The sequence below is a fragment of the Herpailurus yagouaroundi genome, unplaced genomic scaffold (genome assembly GCF_014898765.1).
Source record: "Herpailurus yagouaroundi ecotype Mexico unplaced genomic scaffold, PumYag 142, whole genome shotgun sequence".
NCBI classification, from domain to species: Eukaryota; Metazoa; Chordata; class Mammalia; order Carnivora; family Felidae; genus Herpailurus; species Herpailurus yagouaroundi.
The window spans coordinates 29,382,675-29,401,915 of record NW_024412397.1 but is presented as its reverse complement, the minus strand read 5'-3'; the positions used below and the strand labels follow the sequence as shown (position 1 = coordinate 29,401,915).

The following is a 19,241-nucleotide window of genomic DNA, read 5'->3' as shown; positions in this document are numbered from 1 at the left end:
CACTTGTCAATCTTTTTAATATTAGCCATCCTATTAAGTACATAGTAGCATCTTGTTGTTGTTTAAATTGGCATTTCCCTGATGACAAATGATTTTTCAGGACATCAGCAGGTGCTCACTGATCATTGCTACTTCTTTTGGCCCAGAATATTTGGGCAAAGGTGTTTTGCTGGTAGGTAATGTTCAGTTGACTGAATGTTGATCCAGTCTTCCATACAGTTTTTTTCCAATTTCTTTGGTCAGTTTGTTCCAGCAGGAAAAGTGTCAACATTCTTTTATTTTTTTAATTTTATTTATTTTGAAAGGGAGTGAACATGAGTGGGGGAACGGCAGAGAGAGAGGGAGAGAGAGAATCCCAAGCAGGCTCTGTGCCAGATGCTGAACCAACTGAGCCACCCAGGTTCCCCTTAAAATCCTTTTATTGTGGAATTGTCTCTTTCTTTAATTCTTAGTTTTTGTCTCAAGTATTTGAAGTTTTGAGTTGCAAACAAATTTAGTAGTATTATCTTTTCTAGATAAATTAACTTTTTTTTTTTTATCATTTTGAAATGCCCCTAATTATCAGAATACCTTTTGTCCTGGTGTCTATTTTGCATTGCATTAATTGTCTCCAGTATTCTTAATGCTTTTTGTATTTTATCTCTTTCCATCCTTTTACTTTTAAGCTGTCTGCATTCTTACATTTAAAAGTATTTCTTGTAAACAGCCTACAATTGGGTCTTACATTTTTGTTCAGTCTGACAATCTATCCTGTGTGTTGTTGTTGTTGTTTTGGAGTTGTTAATACATTTCAAGTCAATGTAATTACCAGTAGTGTTCAGTTTATCTACAATGTTATGTTTTCTCTTTGTCCTCTTTTCATTCTTTTTCCTCCTTTTCTGCCCTCTTTTGGACTAATTAAGCTTTCTTTAGTATTCCATAAGTTTCCTTCTATTGGCGCTTTAGATACATGACTTTGTTTTATTTTTAGAGGTTGCTCTAGAGATTACAATGTGCACCAAGTACCAAGCTACTGTGAACTATTATTACATCCCTTCAAATATAAGAACTTTAAAAACATATACAGTGGACCTTGAACAACAAAGGGGTTAGGAGCATTGAGCCCTGTATGGTCGAAAATCTGTGTATAACTTGTGACTCTCCCCAAACTTAACTCTACTGATAGCTCACCATTAATTGGAAGCCTTACTGATAACATAAACAGTTTATTAACACATATTTTGTATGTTTACTGTATAATCACAATAAAGTAAGCTAGAAAAAAGAAAGCGTTATTGAGAAAATCATAAAGCAAAGAAAATACATTTACAGTAGTGTATCATATTTATTGAAACAAATTTGCATGTAAGTAAACCCATGTAGTTCAAACCCATGTTTTTTGAGGGTCAAGTATACTTCCATATACAACTCTCTTGTTTCTTGTTTTATTGTTTTACATTTTATTTCTATAAAAGTCATAAATTCTATGATTTATTGTTATTATTTATGCTTTAAGCAATCATTTGCCTTTTAAATTGTATGTGTGCCCACATATTTTCCATTTCCATAGTCTTCATTTGTTCATGTAGATCTGGGTTTACATTTGGTATTATTTCCCTTTACCCTAGAGAACTTCCTTTTACATTTCTTATAATTTTGGTCTGTCAGCAATTGATTTCTTTAGTTTTTATTTATCTAAAAATATTTTACCTTCATTTTTGAAGGATATTTTCACTGGTTATAGAAATTTAAGTTGACTGTTCTGTTTTTATTTTATTAACATGAAGATGTTATTTCATTATCTTCTGGCTTGATTTTTACTGATGAGAAGTCAGACGTTATTTTTGTCATTGTTTCCCTATGATGATGTGTCTTAATTCTCTGGCTGCTTCTAAAACTTTTATCTTTGGGGGGTGCCTGGGTGGCTCAGTTGGTTAAGTGTCCGACTCTTGATTTCAGCTTAGGTCACAAACTCACAGCCTGTGAGTTCAAGCCCCATGTCAGGCTCTGCACTGACATCATGAAGTCTGCTTGAGCTTCTCTGTCTTCTTTTCTCTCTGCCTCTCCCCTGTTCATGTGTGAGCATACACTCTCTCTCTCAAAAACAAATAAACATTTTTTAAAAAACAACTTTTACCTTTGGTTTCCATCAGTGTGTTTACAATGTGCCTATATGTGGTTTATGTGTGTGTTTATTCTGTCTATTGAGCATCTTAGCTATGTGAATCCATATGTACTATTCTCCTCTACTTCTGGGAAGCTAACTATATATGTTAGACTTATTGATACTTTTCCACGGGGCACTGAAGCCTTGGTTTTTTGTTTGTTTATTTTTGTTTGTTTTTTGTTTACATCTTTGTCCCTTCTTTCAATTTGGATCATTTCTACTGTCTCCCCCTCATGTTCACTGAACTTCTCTTCTGCATTGTCCTATAAGCTGTTAAATATATCCTTTGAATTTTTCATTTCAGATATTATATTTTTCCAATTTAGAATTTTTATTTGGTTATTTTGGTAGAGTTGTCTCTCTGCTGAGATTCCCCATATATTCATCGATTATGTTCATCTTTTCCTTTCAACACTTGAACATTTTCATAATGGTTGTTTTGGGGACCTTGGATCTGTATCTACTCTCTTGGTTTTGGGTCATATTTGCCTATTTTGTTGCTTGTCTGATACATCTTTTATTGTCCTGGATATTGTAGATATTATATTGTATAGATTCTGGGTTTTGTTGTTTTCCTTTAAAGAGTTTGACTTTGTTATGATAGGTAGTTAATTTACTGGCAGATTAGCTTTATTCTACTGAGGATTCTTTTTAAACTTTGTTAGAGAGGGATTAACATAGTTTCTATTCTGGGGCTAGTGTAATCCTACACTTAAGGAGTACCATTTCTGTAATATCAACTAAATCTGGAATATTTACTTAAGTTACCCCACTCTGGCTAAGCAGATATCCAACGCTGCCAGGTATTAGTGATCTCAGAACTCTGTGTTCAGCTTATGGACCCCTAGTAGCTGCACTCTGCTGGTTCATGGAGTCTTGCCCTCAAGTGCAGATTAAAAATTGGCCAAAGGCATAAGAAGATCACTATAAAGGTTTCTAGGATTTCTTTTCTACATGGCTTCCTCTTCTCAATTACCCTGTCTCTCATATTCCAGTTCCCTCAGCCCCATACTCTGATCTCTGTTTCTTCCATGCAGTGAGATCACAGATTTCTGGCTTCTACTTTTCTGGGTCCATGTTCAGAAAGTGCTCCCAGCCAAAAAAAATAGGGATATGGAGGCCTCATGAGTTTCCTTATCTCTAGAATCACAGCCCATATTATCTCTTGTCCAGTGCCTGAAAACAGTTGCTTCATATATTGTGTTCAGTTTTATATTTGTTTCCAGGGAAAGGGTAAGTCTAATACCTATTACAACATTGTGGCTGGAATGAAGTCAATGATCATTTTAAATTATTCAGAATTGCCCTGTACTCAAGGAAACATATGTTAGGGGCCTCTGTCTTTGCACCAGCTGTTATCACCCCCAGGAAAAGGAGTGTGTTAGTATCGCTCACAGCCCCCAAACAGCATATCAGGAATAGTTCCTATGGGAACTAAATCAAGGTGACTTCCCAGGGCAATTCATGTGACAGGAAATGAGGACACTTTCACTTTATATACATAAGTGAAAACTTTATGTTCGTTTAGTAGCTGAGTAGTGTTTCTGTTCAGGCTGCTATAATGAAATACCATGGATGGGTAGCTTATAAACAACAGAAATTTATTTATCATAGTTCTGATGGCTAGGAAGTCCAAGATCAAGGTGTTGGCAGATTCACTGTCTGGTGAGAACCTGCTTCTTGGTTCAGAGATGGCTCTCATATGTCTCTTGCCTCACATGGAGAAAGAGAAGAGAGTTCCTTGGGGTGTCTCTTTGGGGTGGAGCATTAATCCCATTCATGAAAGCTCTGCCCTCATTACCTAATCACACTGTGTTCCCAAAGACCACATTCCCTAAAACCATCACATTAGGGCTTAGGATTTCAACACATGAATTTTGGAGGGCCATAAACATTCAGTCCATCACACCCATGGAATCAGAGGATCATAAGACCATGGTTCAAATAAGGTACTCAGTGGCATTCTTCTATACCTACTGTTAGCAAGTGCAGGAATGAACTGGGTTGAGGAGAGATCCTCTGGGGTCAAGTTCAATGGAAGCTGATATATACATTTTTCCTCTTCATGAGCCTAACGGGTCATTCTCAAAGTCTTTCTTTAAGTGATAGAACCATCTCTCCCCAGCCCCTACCTCATAAATGAAATCCTTTGCAGGGCTGTTATGTTTATTTGAGGGTTAAAAGAATGATGTGGAGCATCTCTCTTGCCCCATCCACTGGCTATAGTTCAGAAATGTCTTTACAAAATCCTAGGACTCTATGGAACACATTTGAAAACCACTGAACTAGAACATATCCTGATAATATCAGAGCCTCCCTAGTCCCTAACCCAGACCCCTGTCTTTGATATAATCCAGTGATTCTCAACTTTGTCTGCCCATTGGGATAACCAAGAGCTTTGAACAAAGTACTACTGTTCAGACCCCACTTCTAGAATGCAGATTTAATTGGTCCAGGTCAGATCCCAAGCATGGTATTCTTTATGAAGCTTCCTGATGATTCTAACGTACAGCCAGGGTTGAGAAGCCTTCATCAGACAGTTTCTGGTTACATTCCTTGTCTCCCACACTCAGTTCTTGCTCAGGCTCGAGCACTTGCTTTGAGCCTCAGAGATAAATGCCAGGATACCCCAGGGCTCTGAGTATTGGCCTGCATGAGTTGGGTAAATAGAAATCCCAGGGTGCATTCCAAAGTCTTTCTGGGAGGACAACATACTCATCCACCCACACCATTGACTTTTCTGCCCACCTCACCTTGCAGTGTACTTGGAATATCTGAACAGGGTACAATGTTAGAGTGTCTTACTATGTAAGTTATAAAGAGTTCAGAGAGCAAAACAAGAATGCTCACTGGTGCCAGATTGCATATCCTAACAGGCCTATGGTGATTTGTTCTGCACATTTACCACCAAAATGTGCTACAGATGTCATGGCAACCACAGAAGAGCCCCACCCCAGAGGAATTATAGTATTGAAACATTAGATCAGCGCTTTTAAAACTTGATTGTGCTTCAGAATTATCTGGAGAGCATGTTAAAACGCACATTCCTTGGTCCCACTCTAGAAGATTGCAATCAGTAGGTCTGCAGTGGGGGCCCAAGGATCTGTATTAACAACCAGTACCTTAGGTAATTCTGGTACAGTGGCCCAGGATCTCATCTTGAGAAGCATCAATTGCCAAATTAAGAGCAAAAGTTCCCCTCATTCCTTCATACCCAGGCATATTTTCCTACTCTTGTAAAGCAAAATATCTTACAAACAGTAAATTTAAATTATCAGTGTCAGCAGAAAGTAGCACAAACACAGCTAACCCAAAAGAGTAGTTTATCTCCCACAAAGTCATGCTTGATTTTTGATGAGTTATATGATTTTTCTCAGACCCAAATAGCCCTCTTCTCTCATTGTGACAACCCTTACTTTAGATAAGCCATAGATAAGACTGGGTGACTCATTTTCTTCCCATTTGTATGGATTTTTCAAGTTTTTATGCAGTGATCTCATGCTTGTTCTTAAAAGTAGACAAAAATCAAGTGCTTTTTACAAGGTAATCTAACTTACACAAAATTTAAATGTATATGATCTATTATACATTGTGAAGTTATCCACTTCACAAACTAATTCTTCACATTGCAGAAGAACTTGCTTCCATAAACACATCCTTTAGAAGAGATATCTGTGTAGTTTTCAGAATGGTGGTTCAGTGATGAGCATTTGGCATCTAGGCTGAAGGGGCCCGGAAAGCATTTTTCTTATAAAAGTAAGCCACACCTTCAAAGTGACTGTATGTTTTCAAACAGTTCACGGGGGCGGGGGAACAGCCAAGAGAAATGCTGGGCTTAGTTGGTACTAAAAGTTTTCCACAAAATAATCAGCCCAATGTAGAATTCCATCAGGACTTGCCTTATTTGGTAACCATTTTAGGCAACACCCCTGCCATGGATGAAAGGTAGCAAAGAGGCTTTAAAAGATTCAGGTCTTACTCCCAGAAAAATGTAGAATCTAAGGGGGAGATGGAAACATGTGCTAAGTAGGTCAATAAAGCCCTCAGTCAAAGACCCCCCTGGGGAGACTGACTGCTGGAAGGGTGGGAGGGGGAGCCCCTAGCTTGCCCCAGCCAGCATTGAGCTAGGGGCCTGTTTTGCCACGTCCATCTCTGTCTCAATGGAGTAAGTACTCAATTCACAGTGAAGGACATATTGGAACTGACAGCCTTACCATTGTGTATATAATATGTCATGGCTGACAGATGAAGAAATGGGATTCCGTGAAATGCAATGGGATATAGCCATCAGCCAAGGCTGGAGAAAAGCCGTGTTCTCCTGGACCCCTTAGAGAACACTCCTCAGTTCTCTTTGCCCCTTCACTGCAACCCATCTCAGTGCAGGGTTTAAAGCACCATTTCCCCCCATTAGTCCTGATCCTTTGTTGTGCTTCCCTTTTGTCCACCCTGCCCTTTGATTGTGCAGCTCTCCCAGCAGGGCAAATTGCAGCTGAAATGGTAGAAACAATGAGATCAGGCAGTGTCCAGATGGAGGCACTGGGAACCAGGCACACTTAACTGCATTACTTTCAGCCGGTCTGCCCTGGGTATAAGTGAGCAGGCCCCACCTTTCAACTGCCGGAGTGAAATCCACCCTCCTGACAGTCACATGGCCTTCCCCAAAGGCAGAGTTAATTGGAAAGTGAAATAATTAACAGGAGATGAGAGAGAACTAAGTAAAAATTGCATTGGAGGGGAGTTACCTTGCAAATGCCTTTAGTCCTTAAGTATTTGGGAAAGATTTTTTTATTGTTGTTCAACACCTAATGCATTTGAGCGCTCCAATTTTCTTATAAGCATTATCAAATGAATGATTGGCAGTTTATTATCTTCTGTGTGCAGCCACATATTTTATCATGGCAATAGGCATCTCAAACATGATTTTGCTTATTCACTCAACAAACATTTATTGGGAACTTTCTGGGTGGTTTGCTTTGTAGTAGGCATAGGGGATAAGAAGATAAATGAGTCTCTGACCTCAAAGTACTTACAGTCTAGGAGAGGGAGACAGAAAAGTACACAAATAAATGACACAAAGCATTATGGGGATTGTGATCGATGTCTTTATGAGAGACAATGGTGTTTGCAGAAGGGAATGGCATAAGGAATTAGGCTGCAGGGGGTGACTGTGTTTGAGACAATATGTTGTAATATACAGGCCATTAATCTCACTATTGATAAAAAATAAAATATCCCCATAGCAAAATGTGTGTTCCTTCATTTGTTCAATAAATGTTTATTCAGTAAAAGTGCCTACTACTTGCCAGGTACTGTGCTTGGTACTCGTGTGATGGTGTGTACAGGCTAGAAAGGGAAACGGGCTTTAATTCAATTAATGCACAAATCAAATGTAAAATTAAAACTAAAATAAAAGTACAACAAAGATGACATACCTGGTTTCATGAAAACTTCTAACAGGAGTACTTCTCTAAGGTAGGGGGCCTCCCTACAATCGAGCTGAGATTCAAACGTGAAGAGTAATAATTAAGGATTCTGCTAGGTTCCAAGAAGAAAAAGACGGAGCAATCGAGGGAAACTGGGGGGATCAGAGACCAAAAATTCCAGTTTCACTATGAAGTCCCAGTGTGGACTTCAGTGACCAGATCTAGAAAAGTGTGGCAAGAAAGTTGGGAGGGGGGGCAGGGGAAACGGGTGACTGTAAGTCCTGCTTTGCCGGAGTCCAAACTAGGAACTCAGATTTTTTTTTTTTTTTTTTTTGCACTGTAATGTTTAAGAAGTGCCAGCACTAACTCTCAGAAGTGTTCTAGTATGAGTTACCGCTTACACTATTGCACTAAAGAGTGAGAAATTTTGTTTCCAAGCCCTTTTGTAGACCTGTCATCCTGTGAGTACACACACAGTGCCAACTAAAATCTGAAGTACAAATGACAAATTAGCAGAGCCCTGATTCATAAAAGATAAGTGGCATTCAACATTTTATGCCATGAATAAGATTCCTGTATTTTTAAAAAAATGGGACAGCAGCTTATGTCCAGAGCAGTAATTTCTAGCAAAGCCAAGTGCAGGATTAGTCTAGATGTTGATGATTAGTGATGTCCCCTAAAACATTGCAAGATGAAGAAAAAGTAAATACAAAAAAGTAAATTTTTGTCTTAATTTTCTCCTAGGCACTTATAGGCTTAGCCTGGGGACACTGTCTCATGATACTTAAAAAACAGAGTCCAATACTGGAAGTATAAACAGGATTTCACAAAATCAGGGAGGCAGAAAATAACTCTAGGGATTCCAGGAACCACTGTGAAAAAAACCCTACTTGCTTTACTGCATTGAATTTTACCCATAATGCTTTCTGACACCTGTGTTTTGATTCTTAATAGGGACTATAAGCAGTGTTTTCTAATGAAGTGTAAATGCTAGAACATCAATGGCAAATAGGCACAGATAGATGATAGAAACATGGGTAGATACATAGATAAAGACAGATACATATTACAGGTTAAAACTTCCTAAGTCCACTAAGCCAACCATCATTTACTTCTCAGTGGAGATATTATCCAAAGCTTTCTTCAATTTACTAGTATTTTCCATTCTTTAACACATCTTAGGATAATGCATCCTGTATGTTTACTGCTTGTGTTTATAAAACAGTACTTACGATAAACTTTGAAGAATGCTTCTTTACACTGGTGGCATGGCTTAAAATCTATCTGCAATAATGTTAGTGTATCTACGTTAAAAAAAATTGGGTTAATGTCTTGGGCAAGCTGGGTGGCTCAACCAGTTGAGCATCCACCTTCAGCTCAGGTCATGATCTCACGGTTCATGAGTTCAAGTCCCTCATTAGACTCGCTGCTGTCAGCACATAGCCTGCCTCCGATCTTCTGTCCCAATCTCTCTCTGTCCCTTCCCAGCTTGTGCTCTCTATTAAAAGTAAATCAACCTTAAAAAAACCTTTTAATATCTCAAAAAGACATTCATTAACTACTCCCTCTGTGACTTTGTAGGTACTGGTTATGTCTGGCCTCTAGCACAGGTTCTGCCTTTCCGGACTGAAGGGTCAGTCCTCAGGAAGGTGCCAAAGTCTGGAGACTTTCCTGTAGAATTCATGCTGGGAGAAGCACAGCTGACAGAGTTGGGAGCAGTGATCTTGAGTGACTGTGCATTTTTTTTTTTTTTTGACCCATTATGTCCACGAGACTCAAGGTTCCTTTTGAGATTGTCCAGGAGTTTTCTCAAGAAAGCTGTCAGGGGCGCCTGGGTGGCGCAGTCGGTTAAGCGTCCGACTTCAGCCAGGTCACGATCTCGCGGTCCGTGGGTTCGAGCCCCGCGTCAGGCTCTGGGCTGATGGCTCAGAGCGTGGAGCCTGTTTCCGATTCTGTGTCTCCCTCTCTCTCTGCCCCTCCCCCGTTCATGCTCTGTCTCTCTCTGTCCCAAAAATAAATAAACGTTGAAAAAAAAAATTAAAAAAAAGAAAGCTGTCAGTGCCTAACTTGGGTTTCAGGATGCCTCAGCATACTAACTCCCAACACCACACCGCTCCTAAAAGTCAGAAGGGTGGAAGGTCTTTTGAGTTTCTTTCCTACTCCATTTCTTCTTCTCCATGTCCTTGACTGGCTCCCTTGTCTTCACACAGTCTTCAAATTCCCCCCTTAGTTCCTCAGTTTGTGCTGTTTTTCCTTGTTGCAGTGGTTCCCAGTGAACTACTTGTTTGAGCACAGAGATGCTAAACTCCCAGGTAAAGTGCAAACAGAAATGAACTTCAGTAGGAGGAAGCAAAGGAAGGACATGAGTTGGAGGGGAAGCTGGGACAGAAGTAAGAGGCAGCTTGAGTTAGGCAAAGGGACCGGGGAGTTGGAAAGTTCACATTCTCTCCTGGGCTCTGCCACCATAGGCAGGACTCACCATTAGAAAAGTTTCAGCTTTTTCATGCATACAAGTCGGGCTAAGCTAAGTGACCTGCAGGGCCTGTCCTCTAGGCTGAGATTGCATTCAACCAAAAGATCGGTAAAAGTTCCTATTGTTAAGGGGGATAAAGATGGTGATCAAAGCATCCTTATTAATGTTCCAAATCTGTGCCACATGTTTTTACTTCTGCAAATGAGAAAACCTTCAAAACCATTCTGGAATTAAAGGTGGCCATTACCAACTTTCAAATAATAAAGCCTTTTGACATTGAATTTTAAATATCTCCAACATGCTCATCTTTGTTTCTCTCTCTCTCCTTCTCCACCTGCCTCACCTTTAGGCTTACGAGCGGCCACAGAAACACTCAGCTCTCCACTATGACCCAGGCCTCCCACAGGACGTCACCAGTGACACCTTAAAACCAAAGCACCAGCAAAAAAGCAGCAGCCAGAACCACATGGACTGGTCCACCAACTCTGACAGTGGACCTGCCACTCAGAATTGCTTCATCAGTCCAGAGTCTGGCAGAGAAACTGCAAGCACCAGCAAGATCCCTGCTCTTGAGCCCGTGGCTTCCTTTGCAAAGGCCCAGGGTAAGAAAAGCAGTGCAGGGAGCACATGGAGTCAGTTGTCCAACAGCAGCAAAGATCTGCTCTTGGGAGGCGTGGTCCCATCCCCAGGCAGCCACAGCTCACCAGCCCCACCCAGCAGCTCTGTCGAGTGCAATGGGCTTCAGCCCTTGGTAGATCAAGATGGCGGAGTTGCAAAGGAGCCCCCAGAACCACCTACTATAGGCAGCAAGAAAAAGTCCAGTAAAAAAGATGTGATAAATCAAACCATATCAAACCCGGACCTGGACTGGGTCAAGAATGCCCAGAAAGCATTTGACAATACAGAAGGGAAAAGGGAAGGCTACTCTGCAGATAATGCCCAAGAGGCATCACCAGCCAGGCAGAACACGAGTTCTGTCAGTAATCCTGAAAATGACTCAAGTCATGTCCGGATTACTATCCCTATCAAGGCACCCTGTCTAGATCCAACCAGCCATAAGAGGAAAAAGAGACAGTCCATCAAAGCAGTGGTGGAAAAGATCATGCCAGAGAAAGCCCTGGCTTCTGGAATCACTATGAGCAGTGAAGTGGTTAATAGGATACTCTCTAACCCTGAGGGAAATAAGAAAGATCCCCGTGTCCCTAAGTTGAGTAAAATGATAGAGAACGAGTCCCCCTCAGTTGGCCTTGAAACAAGTGGAAATGCCGAGAAAGTCGTTCCAGGAGGTCTGTCTAAGCAGCGGAAGCCACCCATGATCGTGACGCCTCCAGCGTGCACAGACCACTCTCCATCGAGAAAGCTGCCAGAAATCCAGCATCCCAAATTTGCTGCAAAACGGAGGTGGACATGCAGCAAACCAAAGCCCACCAGTATGCTTCGGGAGGCAGTCATGGCCACCTCCGATAAACTGATGGTGGAACCGCCATCTGCCTATCCCATCACCCCATCCAGCCCTCTGTACACCAACACAGACAGTCTTACTGTGATCACGCCAGTCAAGAAGAAGCGGGGGCGGCCGAAGAAGCAGCCTTTGCTCACGGTTGAGACGATTCACGAGGGGACTTCTACCAGCCCGGTCAGTCCCATCAGCCGGGAGTTCCCTGGCACGAAGAAAAGAAAGAGACGACGCAGTTTAGCTAAGTTGGCCCAACTAGTGCCAGGAGAGGACAAGCCCATGAGCGAGATGAAATTTCACAAAAAAGTTGGAAAGCTTGGGGTGTTGGATAAGAAGACCATCAAAACTATCAATAAGATGAAAACACTCAAGAGAAAAAATATCTTGAACCAGATCTTGTCCTGCTCCAGCAACATTGCTCTGAAGGCTAAAGCTCCCCCAGAGACCAGCCCTGGGGCAGCAGCCATCGAGAGCAAATTGGGCAAGCAGATTAATGTCAGCAAGAGGGGAACCATCTACATTGGCAAGAAGAGGGGCAGGAAGCCAAGAGCAGAGCTGCCACCCCCATCTGAGGAACCCAAAACAGCCATCAAGCACCCAAGGCCTGTTTCTAGCCAGCCGGATGTTCCAGCCGTGCCTTCCAACTTTCAGTCACTTGTGGCGTCTTCACCAGCAGCTATGCACCCACTTTCAACACAGTTAGGTGGGTCAAATGGCAACCTGAGCCCCGCCAGCACTGAAACCAATTTTTCAGAGTTGAAAACTATGCCAAATCTCCAGCCTATCAGTGCTCTTCCAACCAAAACCCAAAAGGGAATACACAGTGGAGCCTGGAAGCTGTCTCCCCCCAGGCTGATGGCCAACTCACCTTCCCACCTTTGCGAGATTGGGTCACTCAAGGAAATAACGCTGTCCCCCGTGAGCGAGTCGCACAGTGAGGAGACGATCCCAAGCGACAGCGGCATTGGGACGGACAACAACAGCACGTCTGACCAAGCAGAGAAGAGTTCAGAATCCCGACGGAGGTACTCTTTTGACTTCTGCTCCCTGGACAACCCGGAGACCATTCCGTCTGACACCAGCACAAAGAACCGGCATGGCCACCGGCAGAAACATCTCATGGTGGACAACTTCCTGGCCCATGAAAGCCTCAAGAAGCCAAAGCACAAGAGGAAACGGAAAAGCCTGCAAAATCGTGATGACCTTCAGTTTCTGGCAGACCTGGAAGAGCTCATCACCAAGTTCCAGGTGTTCAGGATCTCCCACCGGAGTTACACCTTCTACCACGAGAATCCGTATCCCAGCATTTTTCGGATTAATTTCGATCACTATTACCCGGTGCCATATATCCAGTATGACCCGTTGCTCTATCTTCGCAGGACTTCAGACTTGAAGTCAAAGAAGAAGCGTGGTAGGCCTGCAAAAACCAATGACACCATGACAAAGGTGCCTTTTTTACAAGGGTTCAGCTACCCTATTCCCAGTGGAAGTTACTATGCACCCTATGGAATGCCTTACACATCAATGCCTATGATGAACCTTGGTTATTACAGTCAGTACCCAGCTCCTTTGTACCTGTCGCACACACTTGGAGCAGCTTCCCCATTCATGAGGCCAACAGTGCCACCACCTCAGTTCCACACAAGCTCCCACGTGAAGATGTCTGGTACAGCTAAGCATAAAGCAAAGCATGGAGTGCACCTGCAGGGACCTGTCGGCATGGGCCTTGGCGACATGCAGCCATCCCTGAATCCTCCCAAGGCGGGCAGTGCCGGTCTGTCCAGCGGTCGGCTCCACAAGAGAAAACACAAACACAAGCATAAGCACAAGGAAGACCGGATCCTGGGGACCCATGACAACCTGAGTGGTCTCTTTGCAGGCAAAGCCACAGGCTTCCCCAGCCACATCCTGAGCGAGCGGCTGAGTAGTTCAGACAAGGAGCTCCCACTAGTGAGTGAGAAGAATAAGCATAAGGAGAAGCAGAAGCACCAGCACAGTGAAGCCGGCCACAAAGCTTCTAAGAACAACTTTGAGGTGGACACCCTGTCTACACTGTCACTTTCTGATGCCCAGCATTGGACACAGGCCAAGGATAAAGGTGACTTGAGCAGTGAGCCTACAGACTCGTGCACAAAGAGGTACTCTGGCAGTGGTGGGGATGGTGGCAGCACCCGACCCGAGAGCCTGGACGTGTTCAGTGACATGACCCCTTCAAATGACAAGTGGGACAGTGACATGAGCGGGAGTAAAAGGAGGAGCTATGAGGGCTTTGGGACATACAGGGAAAAGGACATCCAAGCCTTCAAGATGAGCCGCAAGGAGAGAAGTTCTTACGACTCCTCCCTGTCTCCAGGTAAGGCCGTGTTTCTCCTCAGACCTGGGCCGTCCTATTATTTCATTGCCGGGCTTTGCACGTCAGGAGTCTGCCGTCATTGACACATTGTATTCACTAGTTTGCAGAGAGGTAGGGACCAGGTGGAAATGGGCATTCTTCACATGTGACTTTGCAGCACTATTTATACACGGGTTACTTGGTATTTACTGCCTTTCCTCTCAGAGTCATTGCCTTGGGATCCATGGGCCTAGAGACAGCCTCAGTAGCTACCTAGACTACAACCACACCCACTATGTGCATGCTTTCTATTAGAGATGCTATGCTTAAGTCCTCATCCAATCTGATGGTGCAGTTTGTTAGTGGCATAAACCCTCTAAAACTCACTAAGAATGCCAGTAAGATCCCAAGAATGTCAATGCTGGATGGGAGCGATATCTAGTTCATCTGGCATGCGGCCTCCAGAAGTCCCACATCCTAGGTGAGAAGTCTACAGCAGAGCCATTGGAAGCTGCCCACCTGTGCATCCTCAAGTGTACCTAATGAGGGAGCCATAGCTCCAGGCTATCTTGTCCTCATTTTGTCCATGGGCATTTGATAAGCTTCCCTGAGGAGACCCCACTCATCATTTCCCCGCATGAAGGGGAGGGAGCCTGGCTGAAAGGTGTTGCAAGCCTCCTGCCCCTACGGGAACTTACTGCTGCATCTCTTGGCATGTCTGCTGGGAGTGGGATTTTGCCCACTGATTGCTAAACTTAAAGTACTGGTTGCTATTAGAAAGAGCTCATTCCTTGTCAGTTGCTGGCAGAATTTCCTTGCTAACGTTCCCACCCACACAGACCTTCCTTGCCACAGAAGCTTGATACTTTGGCGTAAGTATCCCTTTGTCCCTGTCCAGACATCATGAAAGTGATAAGACTCTTGTAGAACAGAACAGTTGTTTACGAGGAAAACAGCAGAAGCTCCTTTTCTAGGAGCTACAGAAGCTAAAAGGATTTCTCATGCTCCCTCTACCCCCAGATAGTACAAGCACTCTGGCCACAGTCTGCTTTTAAAAGACTAGTCATCTTTATTTCAGGTTTGGGTGTAGTGTTTCTCCTCTGTGATGTGTACCTCTTCCCTCCTGGGTAGTCCATCATGAGTGAAGGTGAGGGCAGTGTATTCACGAGGAATTAGAGTCATTTTTCTAGGCCAGCAGACTTCAGAAGAAATATGATTATGAGTTGGAAACCACTTAAAGATTGCCTCAAATTACCACTAGCTTGTGAGTTGCTGTAGTGGTGGATGTTCTCCTTGGTTAATGAAGAGACCAATTAGCAGTCATGTCTCCTACTGAAGGTGATAAATGGCCCACACTTCATAATTGCCCAAAGTGGATAAATTGCCCAAAGTGGATGTTCTCATCTAAGTTTCCCTGTTTCTCATCATCAGACTTTGTTGAAAGTATTTGTTTTTTTCTACACAAAGCTCAAATTAAGCCCACCTGGACGGAGTTGCTAGATTAAACTTTACATGAGAAAAACTATTGCTCTCTTTCAATATGGTGAAATTGATCCACAGGTCCAACACCAGCCATGGACAGAGGGTTTTCTTCATTTTTGTATTTTCTTGGCATTATTTAGCAAAACAGTAATGTTGCCATGTTATTACTAAGAAGCCACAAGCAAGGATCCTAACTTAACAGACCTGAGAAGCAAGATCTTAGAAGCTAAAATCTCTATCCATCATTGCTCATTAGATTTCTCATCAGTCATACCAAGATTTTTCTCTGGTTGGACTACATTTCCGGGTGTTGGTTGACTTCATGAAGGTTCCCAGATAGAGATCCATCTCTGATCCCTTTGTGTCTCTGAAGGTGCCCACCCTCTTAGCCATACAGTTCTATCTGGGTTTGCATTCACATGATGGCATTACTTTCTTCAAAATTCCCCTTCCTCTCCCTATCTTCTTATTCATTCTTTACTCTGCCACATCAGGTGAAAAGAAACCAGCATTATGACAAGTGTCATAAAAGAAAGCTGGGTTCAACCTAATTGGGTATTAATTGGGTACTCTGTGATGTAGGACCTTAGGCATGGCATTCTGTTTCTTTGGGTTAGTGTCTACTCATCTGTATCTGACAGGGTTGGGCCAGACCTCTTTCATATAGTATGTTTCGGTTCTTAAAGCCATTTCACATGCATTTCTTGATGACACCCTGCAGTCTTAGAAGAGAGGTATTTTCATTACTATTTTACAAATACATTGGGGTTCAGAGATCAAGTGACCTGCTCGGGTTTAGAAAGCCATTATTTATGATTTTAAGCCCAGGGCTTTGGCCATCGCATTGCAGCTTGAACACATGCCACCAATAGTTAAGCCAAGTCTAGAACACAGGTCCTGGTCCTCAGCTCAGTACTCATGTATTCCTCTATGGCCCTTCTTCTCAGATATCCATCCATCCCCCAATTACATGCCTTTCCCTAAGGCATCTTCACAGCGATTATGTGATAATTACAGAAGAGAGTAATTAAGGAAAGACCACATCCCGGTATTCAATTCCCAACCAATGAAAAAGGACCCCTAATGGCCCAACCTTTTCTAGACATTAGCCTGGAAATGTCTACCTGGACAGGCTTCCACCTCTGCTCCTACTGCAATCCAGTTCTCGGAGTTATTTTTGCTACTGCTTTGTGCTTACTCTGTGTTATATTTTTTTCTTCTTCAGCTTTTTAATGAATCATAGTTGTTGGTGGTTTCTATATCTATATGAGTTATGTCTGTTGTCCCTACACATTTTGTTGAATATGTTACTGGAGGAGATCAGATTCTCTATCACTCCCCTCCCTTCCAAACCTTGGCCTCATCTCACCTGTATTCCAAATGTCCCCTCTATTCCTGAACCCCAAAAGCATCAGGGACAAAATGCCTTTGGCAGCACTTGGAATTCAATGTCAGAGTTTGTCAAGACTCCCTGAAGAGTGCTCACCTTAATGTGACACACTTGAAGAAACACCAAGTCCCATTAAAAGGTGAAAGGCAGGTGGAGTGAGACTGAGGTTACTGGAGGCATTAAAACCTTTAAGAGACTTTACCTGAGTCGAGGTGTCTCTTCTGTGGATGATACTGAGGGTCCTGCTTGGAAAAAAGTATCAGTATTCCTCACAATTTCTCTCCCTCTACCTTTTCTTTCTCCACTCTGGATTCATTCCCTTAGCATCCCAATGTCCTATTTCACATGAGCTAGTCTTTTCTAAAATAGATATGACATAAATATAGATGCCATTCTTTAGCCTGTTGAGGACCAGATTTAGGAGCTAAGTCAAGAGAGGACTTTGAGCATTCCCTGAGATCAGAGCTGATGGAAGACACCATATAAATGGAAGTCATTACCATTATGGAGACAGAAATTAGAGACTTCATTTAGCAATAGCAATAGTTGCACACTCCATTTCCTCTTTCCTGCTTGGAAAATCATTCTTTCTCCAACCCCCTTGGCCCAGCAGATGGATGCATTGTCTTGTTAGCCCCCTTACAACACACCTAGAGCTTAGAAGTCACATGGACTCTTTACCATTTTTCTCTATTTTACTCCTTCTGCTTTGTGTGTTTGTTTGTTTGTTTGTTTGTTTGTTTGTTTCAGAAGGCAGTGGATCTTTTGATCTGTTTTCTAAATGGATACCATCTGCTAAATCTCCGTTTATACAAATGCTTGTCTGGGACCAAATAATGGATAAGCAGTGGGAAGGTGCCATCCACAGATACCCAAAGCTGGAAGGAGCCTGATGGGCCCTCATGTGCACCTTTCTCCCACCAGGCATCACCATCTTTAGTGTACTGACATGCTGCAGATTCCTAGAAGAGCAATCCTGTCCAAGTTTCATAACACATAGTCAGAAGGATGCCACATGCTCTCAAAGCCAACTTCTCCTTAGGTGGTGGAAGAGGTCTGTAGTGTGAGTGATGTTCTCCCCATTCATACCACTTAGAAACAATTTTTGCATATTTTGACCTAATATTATGCTGGGAACTTCAGACATCTTGAGCCCTGCTATCCAGGCTCCCATCTGATGTTGGAGAAACAGTGAAAAGAGTCAATTTACCTATGTTACCTCTTCATCCAATGCCATTAATTAGTCAAGGTAGCCATCCTGAGTCCATAGATGTCAAGTACTTTCCTCACAATGAATGGATGCTGAGAATGAATCCCTGGCTCTCCTCTCAGATGTCAGAATCTTGCCATGTAGGTAGGTAGATTCCCTTGAGCCTGGACAATTCCACCTCTCCTTGTGGCTTCTGCTTTGCCCTTTGCCAGCTCCTCTTCTCAGCGCCATGGGGCATTGTGGGAGGCAGTCTCTGTTGTCACTCATAGTCAGGAAATAGATGCCCAAGCCAAGAATAATACAAAACCCTCCTCCAATCAGGCATCCAGATGAGGAAATTAGCCACATTGATGAAATGTCATGAAAACTATATAAAAGAACTATGTGAGAGGAATGTTTTCTACAAATAGAATAGAAGGAAGAAGAGGTCTCATGGGAGAAAAAGTTAAGACCAGGAAAAAAGAAAGTGAAAAATAAAAAGATGATGAAGTGCAGTCTGTTTAATCTTAATCCAGGTTGAATGCTGGGTCATCCTGTGGGAGGAAATGAAAGATTAATTAGCTAATGGCTGCTGTGTGGTTTAACAGGATTATGAGCACCTGGCCCAGTCTTGTCTCCTCCACTATTCAGCTGAAAGACCTCTTCATCTTTTTCACTCTGTTTTCCCAAGTGGGACTGTGGTAGGAAAAGTTCTGACCAGATCTCATAGTCTCAGATTCTAAAAGTCTCAAATTTATACAGTGCAGTTTGAATGCAAACATATACGCACATGCATGTGCACAAACATACAGATTGGATAGTTAGGAAGAAAGTGCTCAAATTATTGGCCAACCTGGCCAATTAACTAGCTGTGCAATGAAATTTCCAAACAGATCCCTCTGGTCTATGTATTAAATTATATGACTCACCACCATTCATCTTTGGCTCCAGCCACTTCCTCTAGCCATTTGATTTAACTTTTCAAAAAAGGTGGAACTCTCCATACCTGACCCCCCACCAACAAGTTAGCTCATTCCTTTTCTGTGCTGAACCCACAGTCATCACCTTTGAAAAAAGATTAGAGCACTTGTGTGACCCATTGCCCAGGAACAGACAGAGCATGTTTGCATTTGTATTTAGACTCAGAAGTAAAAGAATCTTAACAATGTATTATAAACACCTCATTTTGCTGATGAGTACATTGAGGCTTAATAAGGTCAAGTGACTCACCCAGTGATACATACCTAATTGGCAGAAGAGCTCAAACCCAGAAGCTTAACATCAGGGAGAGGGAAAGGGAGAGGGAGAGGGAGAGGGAGAGGGAGAGGGAGAGGGAGAGGGAGAGGAAGG

The 19,241-nt window shown here is 42.7% G+C and overlaps 1 protein-coding gene across 3 annotated transcripts in view; it reads left to right on the top strand.

Moving 5' to 3' along the window:
• The window catches only part of SETBP1 (SET binding protein 1), a 379,355-nt gene that overhangs the window by 254,648 nt on the left and 105,466 nt on the right, over positions 1-19,241 (top strand). For all 3 annotated transcript variants that reach the window (XM_040478948.1, XM_040478950.1, XM_040478951.1), the window contains one exon: positions 10,392-13,851. In XM_040478948.1, the coding sequence (XP_040334882.1) occupies positions 10,392-13,851 (3,460 nt within the window). The remainder of the gene's footprint in view (positions 1-10,391; positions 13,852-19,241) is intronic.